Source organism: Dendrobates tinctorius, unplaced genomic scaffold, assembly GCF_039654945.1.
Source record: "Dendrobates tinctorius isolate UK_male_01 unplaced genomic scaffold, ASM3965494v1 ptg000089l, whole genome shotgun sequence".
NCBI lineage: Eukaryota > Metazoa > Chordata > Amphibia > Anura > Dendrobatidae > Dendrobates > Dendrobates tinctorius.
The window spans coordinates 12,725,108-12,741,617 of NW_027361757.1; the positions used below are offsets into that span (position 1 = coordinate 12,725,108).

Below are 16,510 nucleotides of genomic sequence, written 5' to 3' on the forward strand. Positions count from 1 at the left end.
AATCGTGGCAAAATCGCGATCATAATCGCGGTGAAATCGCGCGGAAAAAACGCGCAATTTCTGGGAAGGAGTCTGGTTTTTAGTGAGCGTTTTAAAATGCTACGTGTGCACATAGCCTTAATGTTTGCCGGGCTGTTACGTTTAGAGCACTGTAGCCTATCATTGAGCTCAGCGACTCGTGCTGCCATACTGTTTGAGCTCAGTGATAGGCTGCAGCGCTGTGAACGTGACGTCACCACTCTGGCATATACTTGATCACCAGAGCGCGGCGTTGGACCCGGGGAAGGTGAGTGCCTGCTGATTTTGTTCTATTTATTTTAGCAAGTATGTATTTGTACAAAAGGTTGAAAGGGTAAAAATGCTATTATTATAACGGTCCTTGGGGTTGCGACTCATGTCAATATATTTTAGCGATATGCCATCACTTATTTTAAGCTAAACCTCTTACATTTATTTTGGATTGTAGTGTGTGTAAGGGTGGACAGGAGAGGTGAAGGGGCTGCTTCCCCTCCAACACACAAACTTTCTAGAACCAACAGTGATGTACTACAGCTCCCACATCTGTATGAGATCACAAAACTGCACAGAAAAGGTCAAAAGGTAGATCAATACTTGTGTGGGAAGCAGAACCAACCCTGGTTTTCCATCTACTGCTCCTCTGTTCTAGGCACAATCTCTGCTACGTTGGCATGACTGTCATCAATACTGCAGCAAATCAGGAAAGCCAACCCAGAAGAACGTGTCCGGGAGTAACCGTGTGTGCCATGCTAATGGAATGATCTACTACCCGCATGTGAGTTGCAAAAATTGTTACTTCATTTATGGTTTCACCATCCAATTATATTATTCAATTATTAGATGTCTAAATAACCTTGCCCTTCACTATACTGGGCGCTAAATTGAGGAATCACATTCTTAATTTTGACTTAGTACCAAGTATATTTTGTTCTTAAACTTTCCGGCTTTTTGGAGAAAACCTAGTTTAAAGATTTGACGTCTCCTCGCAACACTGTAAGTGATTGACAAGTCTCTCAAGATGTACACACACTGAAGAGAACTATCAATCATCTACAGCTGGGGAGAAGCCAACTGGGCGCTGGATTTCTAAAGTATTATATCCGTGTGATGCTGAAGCATTTCAGAAAAAATGTACCTAGCTACAATTGTGCAGCCAGGCTCTGATTCATGTTGCCCGTGGTTTGGGCAGCATAAATCGACACAGGTTCCCTTTCAAAAACAGATTTTCTCAATAGAAACTAAAGCCAACATTTTTAACTTTTCTGTTAAGTGCAGACCATCAAGCTATCTCTAAGCCCCAAACTCCCCCTGCATTTGCCAAAGAATACCTTACAGTGAGTGAAATAAGTATTGATCACGTCATCAATTTTCTAAGCAAATATATTTCTAAAGGTGCTATCGACATGAAATTCTCCAAGATGTTGGTAACAAGTTATCCAATCCACACAGGCAAAGAAATCAAACCATGCATGTCCATAAATTATGTGTAATGAGCAGAAATGACACAGGGAAAAAGTATCGACCACGCTTGCTTAAATTTACTTAATACTTTGTACAAAAGTTGTCACAAATCATTAAGGGATTTGTGGCAGCTATGGGTCTGCTGGAATTTAAATGTCGTTTTTTTTTACTTTGGCCAAGCAAGAGTTAATGTGAGTCTCTTGCTGGCAGCTTTTATGCTGGTCAGCTGATGTTGGTTGGTAACCACTCCCACCTCCCTTTAAATAGTCACATGACCCATCAGCTGCTCGTTGGTTATAGAGCTATTTCAATGCAGACCAGCTAGGTGTGTGGATTTCTCCTGTGACTGTGGTATTTCCTCTATTGGAGGAGTCCTGTTTAACTGGTGCTATTTACTCTGCTGCTGTGGGTCTCAGCAGCAAATTCTGAGCCAAGCTGCATTTTTTCTGTCTGTCCCTTGTATGTTTATTTTCCCTGTGTAATATTACCTGCAGTGGCAAGGCTAACATCCCTGTTGGCCAGTGCACTAGCCAGGGTTAATAGAGATGACAGCCAGGGACTAGGCACATGACAGTGGCAGGGGGAAGAACCTGTATAGGGCATTAGGGGAGCTTAGGGACAGGCACAGGTTGGTCTCAGGATTTGTCCCATCCCCCTCTCTCTACCATTAGGACCTTTCTCTCCCTTTATCATCCCATTGTAAGTATATGTTGGGTCGTCCGCAGACATACCTCTGTCTGTTCGTGATAAAAGCCTTTGTTAGTGATGACAGCTTCAGGACACCTCCTGTTAGCATTGCATGCGACTAGTCTCCCCTAAGGTGTGATTTTGGCCCATTCTTCCACACAAACACTCAAATTCTGTAGGCTCCTTCTATGAACTTTGAGCTTTAGTTCCTTCCATAAAAATTCTATAGGATTCAGGTCAGATGTTTGGCTGTGCCATTCTAGCAGCTTTATTTTGTGTTTGGGATCATTGTTTTGCTGAAATGTCCACCCTCGTTTCATCTTCATCTTCCTTGTAGATTGAAGCAGATTTTAATCAATAATCTCTCCATACATTTGTCTATTCATCCTTCCTTCAATCCGCAGTTTGCCAGTGCCGTATGCTGAAAAACAGCCCCACACCATGATGTTCCCATCTTCAAACGTCACTGTTGGAATAGTGTTTCCTCCTTCGCCTCATTGGGGGACACAGGACTGTGGGTGTATGCTACTGCTGCTAGGAGGCTGACACTAAGTGAACAGAAAAAGTTAGCTCCTCCTCCGCAGTATACACTCTCACGCTGGTTCTAAGCGAACCAGTTCATGCATGGTGACCGTAGGAGGCACATGGGTTTTTCGGACCATATTTTTTTTCTTTTCCTCTTTTACCATGAAGAGGAGTTGGGGACGATGGACCCTATTGAAAGGGTCCGATCTCCCCAAACCAACAACAGGCGAGAGTGAGTGTAGAGTGTCGCCTCCACGTATCCTCTCCTGCGATGTTGGACACTATGCCGGACACAGTCCTGACCACCCTAAGGTAGAGAAACAGAGGCATAAAATGTAGTCCGTGCGGCCCCCACTGCATAACCAATGCTAAGACTGCGGTGATGGAAGGAGGCGGACAGTCCCTCTCCTCATTTCCCATAGAGGAAGACGGGTTAAGGGTGCCTGCACCGTCATTTATGCAGCTCCCCTCCCCTCTAACCTGGCAGATCTGCAATATGGTGTTCCATGGGGTTTTAGCAGAGAGCAGGGAAAGACGGGTGGGCTGGGAGGGCTCCTGAAGCATTCCATCCTTGGCAGCAGTATCCTCCGGCACACCCCCCCCCGTGTCTTCCGGCCGGTGCCGGAATTTTAGGCCCCGGCTTTGGCCTTCACTAGGTCGTGGCTGGATGTTCCGCCCCCAGGCGCGTCTTTTTCCGGCAGTCCCGCCCACGTGAATCCACCTTGACCACAGGCCACATCATTTAAACTGGCCAAGCGGCCTCATAGAGTGTTCAGCATTCACCCAGAGTTTGAGGGCATAATGCAGCGGCACAGGGAACGGCCAGACAAGCGTTTCTCAGGGTAGAAGCAAGATACTCATTTGCTTCTAATCTCCACAAGAAATGGGCAGAATCACCCCCAGTAGACCCACCCATGTCGCGTTTGGCTTCTAAAACCCTGCTATCTTTACCTAATGGTTCCTCTATCAAAGATCCCACGGACCACCTCATAGAGAGCCTTGCTCGTTCAGTTCTTGGAGCTTTGGGGTCCGCTCTCTCCCCTTCCTTCGCGGCAACATGTGTGGCTAAGGACATGGTGTCCTGGTCAGAGTCTTTAAATAGAGCCCTGCAGGGTACTGACCTGCCATCAGAAGTAATTGATCTTACGAATCAGATCGCCTTGGCCGGAGATTACTTGATTAATGTGTTCCTGGACGCGGCTAACTGCACGGCTTTTGCAGCCTCAAATGCTATTTCCATTAGCAGAGCTTTGTGGTTAAGGACATGGCGAGCAGATTCAACATCAAAGAAATAACTAACTTCTCCGCTTTACCAGAGCGGCTGATTATTCGGTGAGAGGCTAGATCAACTCATCGCAGACACCACAGATGGGAAAAGCAACTTTCTTCCCCAGCAAAGGGTTAAACGACCATTTTGTCACCAGCTGCAGGCACGTTTTCGGTCCTTTCACAACCCCGGGTGGTCCGCATCGACCAATCCTGCTGGTTCAGGTCGCTTCACTCAGGACAGAGATCGTCAAATTTCATACAGATCCAATCCGTTGGGGAAAAACCGTTCCCACCAGGCCAAATCTAAGGGATCTAGGTCCCACAGATTTTCAACCAAATGACTTGAGGCATTTTCTGGTGGACACGAGCAGAGTGGGCAGTCGTCTGCTCTGATTTCGCCAAGTCTGGCTCACCGTCGTGCATGACGCTTGGGTCAGAGAACTGGTGTCCTCTGGTTACAAAATAGAATTTGTCAACCAACCTCCGAAACGATTATTTCTTTCACATCGTCCCAAAGAGGAAGCGCGCGCTCGGGCCTTCTTCAAAGCCATCGAGTCAGGGATTCTATTCGAATCTGTTCATGGTCCAGAAGAAGGACGAGACTGCAAGACCTATTCTGGACCTAAAGCTCCTACACGGATTTGTCGGAAACAGGCATTTTCGAATGGAGTCCCTTCGCTCCGTCGTTTCATCAACAGAAAAGGGGGAATTTTTGGCCTCTATCGACATCCAAGACACTTACCTTCACAACCACATTTTTCCCTCACATCAAAGGTTCCTAGGCTTCTCTGTCCATGGCCTACATTACCAGTTCACAGCCCTGCCTTTTGGGCTAGCCACTGCCCCCAGGATGTTCACACAGGTCATGGCAGCCATCATGTCCATCCTGCATTCTTGGAGCATAGTCTTCTTTCCATAATTGGACGACCTCCTAGTCAAAGGACCGTCTTTTCGAGCTTGCGAGAAATGCGTCGATATCACGTTAGATACGCTTTCCCGCCTAGGGTGGCTAGTAAACTTGAAAAAGTCTTCCCCTGTTCCAGGTCAGAAGATTTCCTTCTTGGAAGTGATCTTCGACACCTTCCGAGGGTTGGTAAATCTCCCTCGAGACAAGGCCCTAGCCCTCCGTTAGGGAGTCTAGGCACTCTGCCAGCCAGTTCCTCCTACCGTCCGTTTCGGAATGAGAGTCCTGGGGAAAATGATGGCAGTGATGGAAGAAATTCCGTTTGCCCAGCTTCATCTTCGTCCCCTGCAGCATGCTCTCTTGGCATCTTGGGACAAGAGCCCGTTTTCTCTTGACCACCCATGCTGGCTGTCCGCCTAGGTCAGGCATGCTCTGAGGTGGTGGACGCGGAATTCTTCCCTTCTTCAGGGGAAATCCTTCCCCCCGGTCCATTGGCTGTTGGTCACCACAGACGCCAGTCTCTTCGGGTGGGGAGCTGTTTTTCATCATCACATAGCTCAAGGACCTTCCAATCAATCTCCTAGAAATCCGGAGAGTCGGCAGGGTCTTTTGTTTGGGGAGTGGTCTCTACATCCCGAGGTTTTACGACAAATTTGTCAACGTTGGATAACTACGGATGTGGATCTGATGGCCTCCAGGTTAAACGTCAAGTTGCCCGGATTTATTGCTCTGTCCCGGGATCCACAGGCCATCGCCGTGGATGCCTTAGTTCTACCGTGGAGCCAATTTCACCTCCTGTATGTGTTTCCTCCGTTACCACTGCTTCCGAAGGTCATCAGGAAGGTCAAGTCAGAGGGGGTCCCAGTAATCCTAGTTGCCCCAGACTGGCCTCGTCGGCCGTGGTACGCAGAGCTACTGCAACTACTTGCCGAGGCCCCCTGGTGGCTACCAGATCATCCGGACCTGCTTTCCCAAGGTCCAATCTACCACCAGAACTCAGGGGCCCTGTGTTTAACGGCCTGGCTGTTGAGTCCTGGATCCTCACCCAAGCCAGGTTATCCCAGTATCTGGTCACTACAATGATTAGCGCCTGGAAGCCCGCCTCGGCATGTATCTATCACCGCACCTGGAATGTCTTTTTTGCATGGTGCAGAGACCGCTGTCGCCCTCCCCTCACTTTCTCCATTCCCACCTTTCCAGAGTTTCTCCAAACCGGCCTGGACTCGGGTCTAGCACCGAGCTCCTTTTAAAGGACAGATTTCAGCTTTATCCATCCTATTTCAGCGCAGGATTGCTTCCAACCTGCAGGTAAAATCTTTCATTCAGGGGGTCTCCCATGTGGTACCCCCCTATAGAGCCCCCCTGGACACCTGGGACCTTAACCTGGTCCGGGGTGCTCTGCAGGAAGCTCCGTTCGAACCACTGCAGGATGTCTCATTAATATACCTCTCATAGAAGGTAGTTTTTATCGTTGCCATAACATCAATCAGGCGGGTTTTAGAGTTGGCTTCTGTGTCCTGTCGAGCGCTGTTTCTGACCTTCCACCGGGATAAGGTGGTTCTCAGGCCAGCCCCTCCTTTTCTGCCTAATGTCGTTTCCTCTTTTCACATCAACGAGGACATTGTCTTACCCTCATTTTGCCCAGCACCAGTACACCATGTGGAAAAGGCCCTTCATCCGTTGGATCTAGTGAGAGCTCTTGAAAGGATGCCGTCCGTGACACATACCTCCTGTCAGACAGACACGTTGTTCGTGCTCCCCGAGGGTCGTAGGAAGGGACTCGCTGCTTCAATGTCGATTATAGCCAGGTGGATTCGTTTGGCAATTCAGGAATCCTACCTTGTCAGGGGTGCACCTGTTCCAACAGTGATCAGGGCACACTCCACACAGGCGGTGGGCGCTTCGTGGGCCCTTCGGTACCAGGCATCAGCAGAACAGGCTTGCAAGGCTGCAACCTGGTCTAATCTACATACATTTTCAAAGCACTACAATATCCACACTCAGGCTTCAGCAGACGCAAGTTTGGGCAGAAGCAATCTCCAGGCAGCGGTAGCGCACCGACAGTTGGTACTTATGGCTTAAAACGTTGGGTCAGTTTACCATCCAGGGACTGCTTTAGGACGTCCCATGGGTCCTGTGTCCCCCAGTGAGGCGAAGGAGAAATAGGGATTTTTGTGGTACTCACCATAAAATCCTTTTCTCCAAGACGCTCATTGGGGGACACAGCACCCACCCTGTTAGCCTAATGGCTCTTTTTTGATTTCCTTTTGATAGGTGGGTTTCTTGACATGTTGATCCTTTTTTGTCTCCTACTGCTTTTGAACTGAACTGGTTCGTTTAGAGCCAGCATGAGGGTGTATACTGTGGAGGAGCTAACTTTTTTTATGTTCACTTAGTGTCAGCCTCCTAGCGGCAGTAGCATACACCCATGGTCCTGTGTCCCCCAATGAGCGTCTCGGAGAAAAGGATTTTATGGTGAGTACCACAAAAAATCCCTATTTTGGGTGATAAGGAGTGCCTTTTATGGCATCGAAAGAGTTCAATTTTGGTCTGACTATATTCTCCCAGTATTTTCACAAGCTTGTCTAAATGTTGTTGAGCATACTTTAAATGAGCTTGAACATGCTTTTTGTTCAGCAATTAAGTTTTCTGTGGTGAGCGTGAATACAGGCCATGGAGGTTGAGTGCATTACTTATAGCTCTGTTTGAAACAATCGTACCTGCTGATTCCAGGTCTTTCTGTAGCTCTCTACAGGTGATCCTAGACTCTTGGACAACTCTTCAGATAATTCTTTTTACTCCACTGTCTGAAATCTTATGTGGAGCTTCTGGTCGTGGCAAGTTTATGGTGAAATGATTTTCTTTCCACTTCCGTATTATGGCCCCAGCAGTGCTCACTGGAACTTTCAGTAGTTTAGAAATTCTTCTGTAATCAATGCCATGAGTATGTCCTGAGACAGCTCACTGGTTTTGCCCATCATGAGCTGTTGCTTGTGTGGCACCTTGTACAGACCAGCTGATATTATTTTTCACTAAGCGGTAGGATTGCTTTATAATTACTAATGGATGTCAGCTAGTGTCATGACTTTACATGGCTTTTCACACCTCTTTCCTAATGTGATCAATACATTTTCCCTGTGCCATTTCTCATTATTATACATAATGAATTTATGGACATCTATTGTTTGATTTCTTCGCCTGTGTGGATTGGATTAGTTGTTACCGACATCTGGTGAGAATTTCATGTCAATAGCACCTTTACTTAGAAATTTGGTGGCTAGTGCAATACTTATTTCACCAGCTATATATACTTCTTTATTTTATTCAGATTATTTTTATTAAACAGTTTACAGCTGATTTTAACCACAGGGAGCATCCCCGCAAATAAAACCCATACCTAAGCAGAAATACAATTAATACTCCTCTCCACCCTTCCAAACCACTAATGTAGAACACATTTTAACAAGTATAATACAGAATATCTTCTGTAAAGCATAGCGATATTCCCAAGTATGCAGGTACTACCACAAAAAAATTCCCACTGAGCCAGCGCATATACAAAAGTTGTTCGCTATCCAGCAAATGTCTATTTATGCTCTGTAGAGAAAGGAAGGTTATATTAGTGTAACGATGTAAATATGTTTTCCATTAACACAATCTTCTATGGTAATCCAGAGATAATCCATAATTCGTAATTCTTCTGGCATGGACCAGGCTGATGGGCGTCTTATCTTTTCTCGGCGCCTCCTCAATCCTTGCTGTTGGTGTCCTCCTGGCTTGATTGATGTGGATGCATGGATTGCATGAGTTACACACACAGAGATCTCGCTCTCCACTCCCTTTCTCTGATTAGCTATGATTGACATAAACATTACCACTAAAGGATTTCTTTTGTATTGTTTGTTTTGAAAATAAATGTATAGGATTTTATTTACATTTTTCATCAATGATCCTTCTGTTAACATAATACCCATAGTGGTTCTGGTCCCTTGTATCAGTTTCATGCAGCATTTAGTCTACTGTATTTTGCAAATGTATAGTCAAAGAGAATGGACGCCAGCTAACAAGGAAACGGCCACTCAGTGGACCTTTAAGAAATTTCTGCACAAGGTCCTTTACATGGGCTTGTTGCCCAAAGGCATACCAAGCTAGGAACGTAGGTCAGATCTTTATTACGCGAGTTAGTGATTAGACTGAATACTTGTAATCCACATTTCTTCTCTTTTATCTTCCTCTTTAGCTTGTGGATGATAGATCTTTTTTATCAATGTATTTTATAACATGGTAGGTGTCGCCAGTGGTTATTACACTTGTCTCCAGCAAAAACCGCTGCCTGCTTGTTCATCAGAAGACCTTCCCAGCTGGAATGTACACTGCGCTGGCGGGCTTCTGTGAGATTGGTAAGCAGTTACCTAATACCCACAATCAATAGTCATTTTATAGCTCAGATTCTTAGCTAATTGACACATTTATGGGACTGATTCCATTGTGCTAAATGCAAACGTGAATTTGCTATACGCACTTTTCTGTTGCCTTATTACATTAACTCAATATTACTGTTCTGTTGCCTTGTTACTTTAAATACTATGTATAGGTAATAATGAGTGAAGGTGCGTAATCGTCTTAACATAATTACTGATGGCTGTGTTCCTCAGTTTCCAGCACTGCTCTAGTCCCACGTAAGCGCTCTACAGCTTTGCCGACTCACACATAGTTACATTGGAAAAGTGACTTCCAATCCACACGTAACTCCTGTGTGAGTGGCTAGTCAGATTTCAGGTGACACAGACCAGTAGTGGACTGGAGCGGTGCTATAATCCGGGGAGGACTGGGATCAGTAACTGTAAGTTGAGTCTCTACAAATATAATTAGGAGGATCAGTGAATACAAATTGTGATGAGACTTATTCTTTAGGAAGGAAAATATGAGCTTTCTTGTGCATGTTCAGCCGGTTGCACAATCCATTGATGACATCCATCTGGGACTTCAATCTGAATTTCTTAAAAACGTGATTCAGATGTGCACCTGATGGAGCCTTTTATTACAATTAGACAATCGAGTTCAAATAGACGTCCCTTGTGCATCTTCTTAGAGGTGCAAAAGAACTTAGCTGACTCTGATCTTATGCCCCTCTGAAAAGATGAACATCACAGCAAAGGAGTACTAATGGAGTCCATATGAAGTCTGTCGTTCGCACTGCAATGACTGGCCATGTCAGGGGCACATCTGAATACCCCCACCCTTAGGGTATGTTTATATTTAAGCACATAGGCTGTGTAAAAGTACGCAGCAAATCGGTAGAAAAATTGGCAACAAAATCTGCATACGCATATTTGCCTTCAGATTTCGTTGTGTATTTGCCTCAAATTTCATGCTTTGTAGTGTCAAGTATTGACTAGTTGCGGATATTTTAAACTCCACCATCCATGAATTGGACCCTACATCTTAACAAGATGAAACCTTGTATTTAGAAGTGAAATATTGGTCTTAGTTTTAAGCAGATATTCTTCTAAAATCAAAATTCTCACTGTTGCTTGGCTTCTCCCAAAACCTAGGAGAGACTTTGGAGGAGACAGTTCGGAGGGAAGTAGCAGAAGAAGTTGGTTTGGTGGTGGATACTGTCAGATATTCTGGATCCCAGCACTGGCCACTTCCTACCAGTTCACTAATGCTGGCATGTCAGGCCACAGCTAAGGATGATGAGGTATCAACTATCTGTCTCAGGTCTCATTTCGACGTCCGATTTTCGCATATGAGTGCTATCCATGGTTTTCTTGGAGAGCACTTGTATGTGTCAGTCCATGGGGCTACTCACATGTCTGTAGTTTTTGAAAGACCAACATTTTTTTAAATCTGAGGATAGATTCAAAGTCGGCAATGCAAGTCTGTGGGTTCATGGAAAAATCCATGAATGGGTGGCATCCGAGTGCGGTGGAATTTTCACAAACTATCACAGTTTGTGTAGAACTTTTTTTTTTTTTTCAAAATGTATGAGAAAAAAGGGTCACACATAGACCACACTCTAATCAAAGTGCAATCAAAATAATCTGTCCGTTTTTTTGTATGTGAGAACAACAGACGTCTGAATAAGGCCTTATTTTTATGAAAATATGCCATTGGATGTATTCCTTGTGATTTTATTGGTGATGCATAGTGTGACCAGGGCTGTGGAGTCAGTAAGCCAAACCACCAACTGACTCCTCAACTTTCCTGACTTCTGACTCCACAGCAGTGCCTTACTACTGAGCATGTGCATAAAGTGCAGCACAGATTCATCTCCACTAAAAGCCTCAGATCCTTGGATCAGGAACAGAACAGACATTTATAGGACATTTCATAACTTTCACAAATTCTTATGGAAGCATTTACAGCACATCCTGCATTGTACTGCTGTACCCAATTTATTATATATGTTAGGAGTCTGAGTCGGTCCATTTTTCACCGACTCCACAGCCCTGAGTGTGACCACGTTTTTTATCCATTTCTACAACACTGCAAGTTTCCTTGAAAACCAGTCCCCAAAATGCGTAAAGGTGTTTTCTCAAGTTAGTAAAGTGCTTTAGTTAAAAGTTAGAGAGCATGAAAATAAGTAACTTTGTAACTGACTTGAGTTTTCTACTTAGGCTGGGGGGGGGGTCACACTTGTGAGTGCAGCGCAAGTCTCTCGCCTCAATAGCCAGCACTGCCGCCGGCGGTTCAGAGCGGAGTGTTCCGCTGCATAGAAAGGCATGCAGCTGCACACTCCGGTCCCGAGTGCTGGCGGCAGTGTCGGGTATTGAGGCGAGAGACTTGCGTGAGTTAGTTTCTCACGTTGCACTCGCAAGTGTGACCCCGGTCTTACTGTCATTCCCCTGCAATGAGAATTTTTATCTTACATAGTGTACAGCAAGTTTTCATGGAAATCGGTCACCTGTGCCTGCACAGACCCTGGCCTACTGTGTACAGTAGCTACATTCCAGTAGCGGGGTTAACTTCTGATATCTGTCTTCAGGCCATACATTTCTATACACCTGCCTTAAAATTCCTGACAAGCTGCGGTCTCAAATTTTGCAAAATCACTAGCCTGCAACATCAGCTTCTCCCAGAGCAGTTGTCATAATCATGGCTTTTACAAAGCTGCGTAATTGTTCAAGTACCCTGTTATCTCTGTGTAAATACAGTGATGTAAGTGTAGAATCAAAACAACCCACTGAGAACTATTAAGCTCAGCCCAAGTTCTGCTGTAGCACATTCAGCCCTACTATTACTACAGCTCTGCTACTCACCAGAACTGTCACTCAAGGAGGGGAGCACGCCCTGCCAGAAACCAGAAAGTGAGGAGACTGGGAAGCTGTGTTCTGCTCAAGAGACAACTTGAGAACAACCCTTTAATTTTAAATGGTAGCGTATTTGTGATTGACTGTCCCAGAAATTGTCAAACATGGTGGATTGCTGATGTGATCAATTTATCTCCAACAGCTCAATATCAACAAAGCTGAACTAGAAGAAGCCAGATGGTTCACCCTGGAAGAAGTGATTGAAGCTTTGGGAGTAAAGATGTTGCCTTCTAAATTACCAGATGGGACTTTGCCAGTCTGGGTTCCTCCAAAGTTTGCAATAGCTCATCAGCTTATACAAGAATGGGTACAAGAACAGAAATCCCTATATCATAGTTAACACTTTTGGATTCAAACAACTTTTAAAATTAAAGGTTCTATTTTTGGAACAGTGAACCACAAATTTTTTTATACATGTCAGAGCAGGTACTCACTCACTTCACGTCCTGCACTGGTTCTCCGCTGATGTGCCAGTGGCATCACATCAACAGTGTGCATTACCTCATCAGCCAAGCTGCTTATCTCAGCGTTTGACTTCAGAAGTGAGGTTAGCAATTGATGTCCTGTCACCGCTGCAGCCAAAACACTCAGGGCCCAATTCATTAAGACCGGCTATGTTCACGATAGTCTTGATGAAGGGGTGTGCTGGAGTCACATGATCCTGATTTATTAAGAGGCATATACCTCTTGGGCTGTGTGTCCACAATGCATTGTTGAATTTTTGACAAGGCGTATTTTTGCTTTTATAAAAACTCAGCATCTTACAGTTCCAGCAAAGTGGTTGGGATTTATAGAAATCTCCTGCCAACTGTGCTTCTTTTTCACTCAACGTAAACTGACCTGCGGTGCGCGTTTCAGATCCACAACATAATTTGTCTTGTGAGTACGCCGCGTTTTGTGCGATTTTCCCATAGACATACATTAGATGCGGAATATCCGCAGGTAAAAAAAAGTAAGTGCTTTTAGTGCATTTCAGCAGTGGAAACGCATAAAAAAAATGCATGCAATCCACACCTAAGAATATCAAATCTTTTTGTCAAAGTTGAATACCAGGAAGTATCAAAAACAAAGCAGCTTTATATAAAAGACATGACAACCCAAAGAGGGACAAAAATGCATTGTCAAAATCGCATGTGAAAAACTCATAAAAAAACTCAAGTAACTTAAAGTTTACTTAAAAAGGTGCAGAAATTCTACAACATCAAAAACTCACCAAAAGAGAGTGTGAATGTAGTCTTAATAAATCAGGAAAGTGTAATAAGTTTTGTGCACCCCCTATATGACTTGCCACCAATATTACTCCAGTTGAGGATTGGAGTAAGATTTTGGACTCCAGGAACGCCACAGCTAGTCATAAATGAGAGGAGCTGTGGCTTCCCACCCCAGCTACACCCACTTTGGTTGAGCTGAGCAAAACTGCTGTGAAAACACCGAAAGTTACAATTTTAGCACAGTTACATATTGCGCAAAAAATTTTGATTTTTAAAAGCAATTTACGGTGGATTTCTAGCAAACGCTTTGATGAATCGAGGCCTGAGACTAGACAAGTAGCAGAGAAACGGTACTGGACCCAGGGAGGATGAATACCTGCTCCATTTGTTATATGTTTGAGGTCCACTTTTCTTAAAATGGATAAACTCGTAGTCTTAATTGTCAGATTTTCTATACAGAGACTTTACATACATAAAAAGTGTTTGCCCCCTTCCTGATTTCCCGTTCTTTTGCATGTTTATAACACTTTAATATTTAAATTTGGGATCTGAAACATTTCAGAAAGATAACACAAAATGTAGTTTTTAAATGAAGGTCTTTATTATTAAGGGAAGAAGAAATCCAAACCTACAGGGCCATGTGAAAAATTGATTGCCCCCTAAATCTAATAACTATTTGGGCCACCCTTAGCAGTAACTGCAATCAAGCGTTTGTGATAACTGGCAATGCTCTGGAGGAATTTTGGCCCACTCATCTTTGCAGAATTGTTATAATTCAGACACATTGGAGGGTTTCAGAGCATGAACCGCCTTTTTAAGGTCATGCCACAGCATCTCATTTGGATTAAGGTCAGGATTTTGACTAGGCCACTCCAATGTCTTAATTTTGTTTTTCTTAAGCCATTCAGAGGTGGAATTGCTGGTGTGTTTTGGATCATTGTCCTGCTGCATAACCCAAGTGCGCTTCAGCTGGAGTTCATGAACAGATGGCTGGACCTTCTCCTTCTGGATTTTTTTTTATTTTTTCTTTAATTCGTTTATTAAACCATAAACAAGACAAACAACATACACACTTATATATGATGATAAGCGTTGCATAAAGCACATACACTTTCCACCGTATTGATATAAAACAAAATGCATATGTCAGTTTACACATAGAATAAAATGTAGTGTCAGGTAAACCATGCAAGCTTTTATATTACTATTCGATCAATAAAGTCTTTTTTACTTCCTAAACCAAACTATAACTACCAGTTCGCAGCCTCGTTCTACATAATCAGCTAATTATTATGTGATGTCTCCCTCCTACAAGGTAAGATGAGAGGAATTCCACCTCTCCCAAATCTTTTCGAATTTGCCCGGGCACCCTCTATTTCGATACAGCCTACGCTCATATGGAATAACCGCATTCACCAACTCAATCCAAGTCCTGAGGGAGGGACATGAGCTCCCCATCCAACGCAGTGCCAGAACCTTTCGTGCCATAAATAACGTTTCCCATAAAAAAATCCCGATATAATGACCCCAAGATTCATCATCCCACACCCCAAACAGGCAAACCAGTGGCTCAAGGGGAACAGGAGCTTGTACCAGGGAAGTTAATAATGATGTCACCTCCAATATTGTGCAATAATAGGGCATTGCCAAATCATGTGTATAAAGTCTGCATCCAATGAGTGACATCTCAAGCATTCCGATGATTGGAATCTGCCCATCCTGAATAGTCGGGTCGGGGTCAGATATGATTGATTTATAATATATAATTGTGTCATTCTGTTATTGGTAGACGGAGACACACCGATCAGAGATTCCAGAATTTCTCCCCATTCCTCTCCTTGTGCATCGGGGATGAGCCTCTCCCACTTCCTTTTAACTGAGTTTATGGCGGATTCCGCCCCTACCGATTGTACACATATATGCTAAGTGGAGATGAGACCCTGGGGACATTATGATTTAAGGATGCCTATCAAGGGCAGAGATGATATAGCTTTGTTTACCCCCATATTTTTCATATGTGATTGAAAGGCCGACCTCAATTATAGATAACGGAAAAATTGGGATCTTGGGACGTTACATTTGACCTGTAATTGTTCAAAAGACACCAAGGTTCCATGATCGTGCAAATCGCTTACCGAGGAAACATTGTGCAGAGTCCAGAACTCGGCAGACGGGTGTTCAAGCAATGCCGGAAAATAACCATTATTCCACAGGGACATTTCAGCCACTATGTCTCCAAATCCAATTACTCTCTTAATCTGCCTCCACACTGATCGTGCCAGGCGAAGCAGAGGCAGCAAACGGGGGACATTTATTTTTTCCAATTCTAAGAAGCCCAGTGGACAGCTAACTCGTGTGGCGTGGAGTAAGTGGCTTTCAGAGTTAGGGAGGTGATCATCAGGCATCCACTTGCAGATGGCTTTGGCCTGTCCAGAAAGATAATATAGAAAATAGTCTGGTAACGCTGCCCCACCTTCGTTTTTTGGTCTTTGCAGAGTGGAAAGCCTGACTTTGGGCCTAGCTTTTCCCCACATAAAGGATGTAATTTGAGAGTTCAAATTTGCAAAGAAGGATCGGGGTACTACCACGGCACTGTGCTGAAGAGAGTAGCAAGCTTAATTAGCAGTATCATTTTGATTAAATTAATACGTCCGGCTCCAGAAAGCGGGAGTTTGCTCCAAATTAGAAATTTAGCTTTAACCATTTCTAACAATGGGTATATGTTGAGCCGCAAATCCAACAAACTGCTTTGAGATATGTGAACACCTAGATATTTGAAACTGGGTACAATAGGTAATGAGGAGAGGGCCTCCAGCCGTGGCATCGGGGCATGGGAGAGGGCATCAGGGCAGAATTTTCCCAATTTATATATAAGCCGGAATATTTACTGAATTTGATAGTGGCTATTACCCGTGCCAATGTGTCCTCCGCGCTACCCATAAAAATCACCATGTCATCAGCGTATAAGCCTATGGTGTCTACTTGACCCGCTATTTCTATACCTTCAATATTAGGGGAAGATCTTATACGAATAGCCAATGCCTCGATCGCCAGGGCAAAAAGGGCTGGAGAAAGGGTCAACCCTGACAGGTTCCCCTATGTAATGAAAAGGACTCAGA

General features: G+C 44.3%; 1 protein-coding gene across 4 annotated transcripts in view; it reads left to right on the forward strand.

The window, feature by feature from the left end:
* NUDT13 (nudix hydrolase 13) overlaps positions 1-13,883 on the forward strand; it is a 95,052-nt gene extending 81,169 nt beyond the window's left edge. For all 4 annotated transcript variants that reach the window (XM_073585824.1, XM_073585825.1, XM_073585823.1 and 1 more), the window contains exons 6-9: positions 668-793; positions 9,153-9,264; positions 10,420-10,568; positions 12,323-13,883. In XM_073585824.1, the coding sequence (XP_073441925.1) occupies positions 668-793; positions 9,153-9,264; positions 10,420-10,568; positions 12,323-12,520 (585 nt within the window). In that variant the 3' untranslated portion in view covers positions 12,521-13,883. The remainder of the gene's footprint in view (positions 1-667; positions 794-9,152; positions 9,265-10,419; positions 10,569-12,322) is intronic.
* The last annotated feature ends 2,627 nt before the right edge of the window (positions 13,884-16,510 follow it).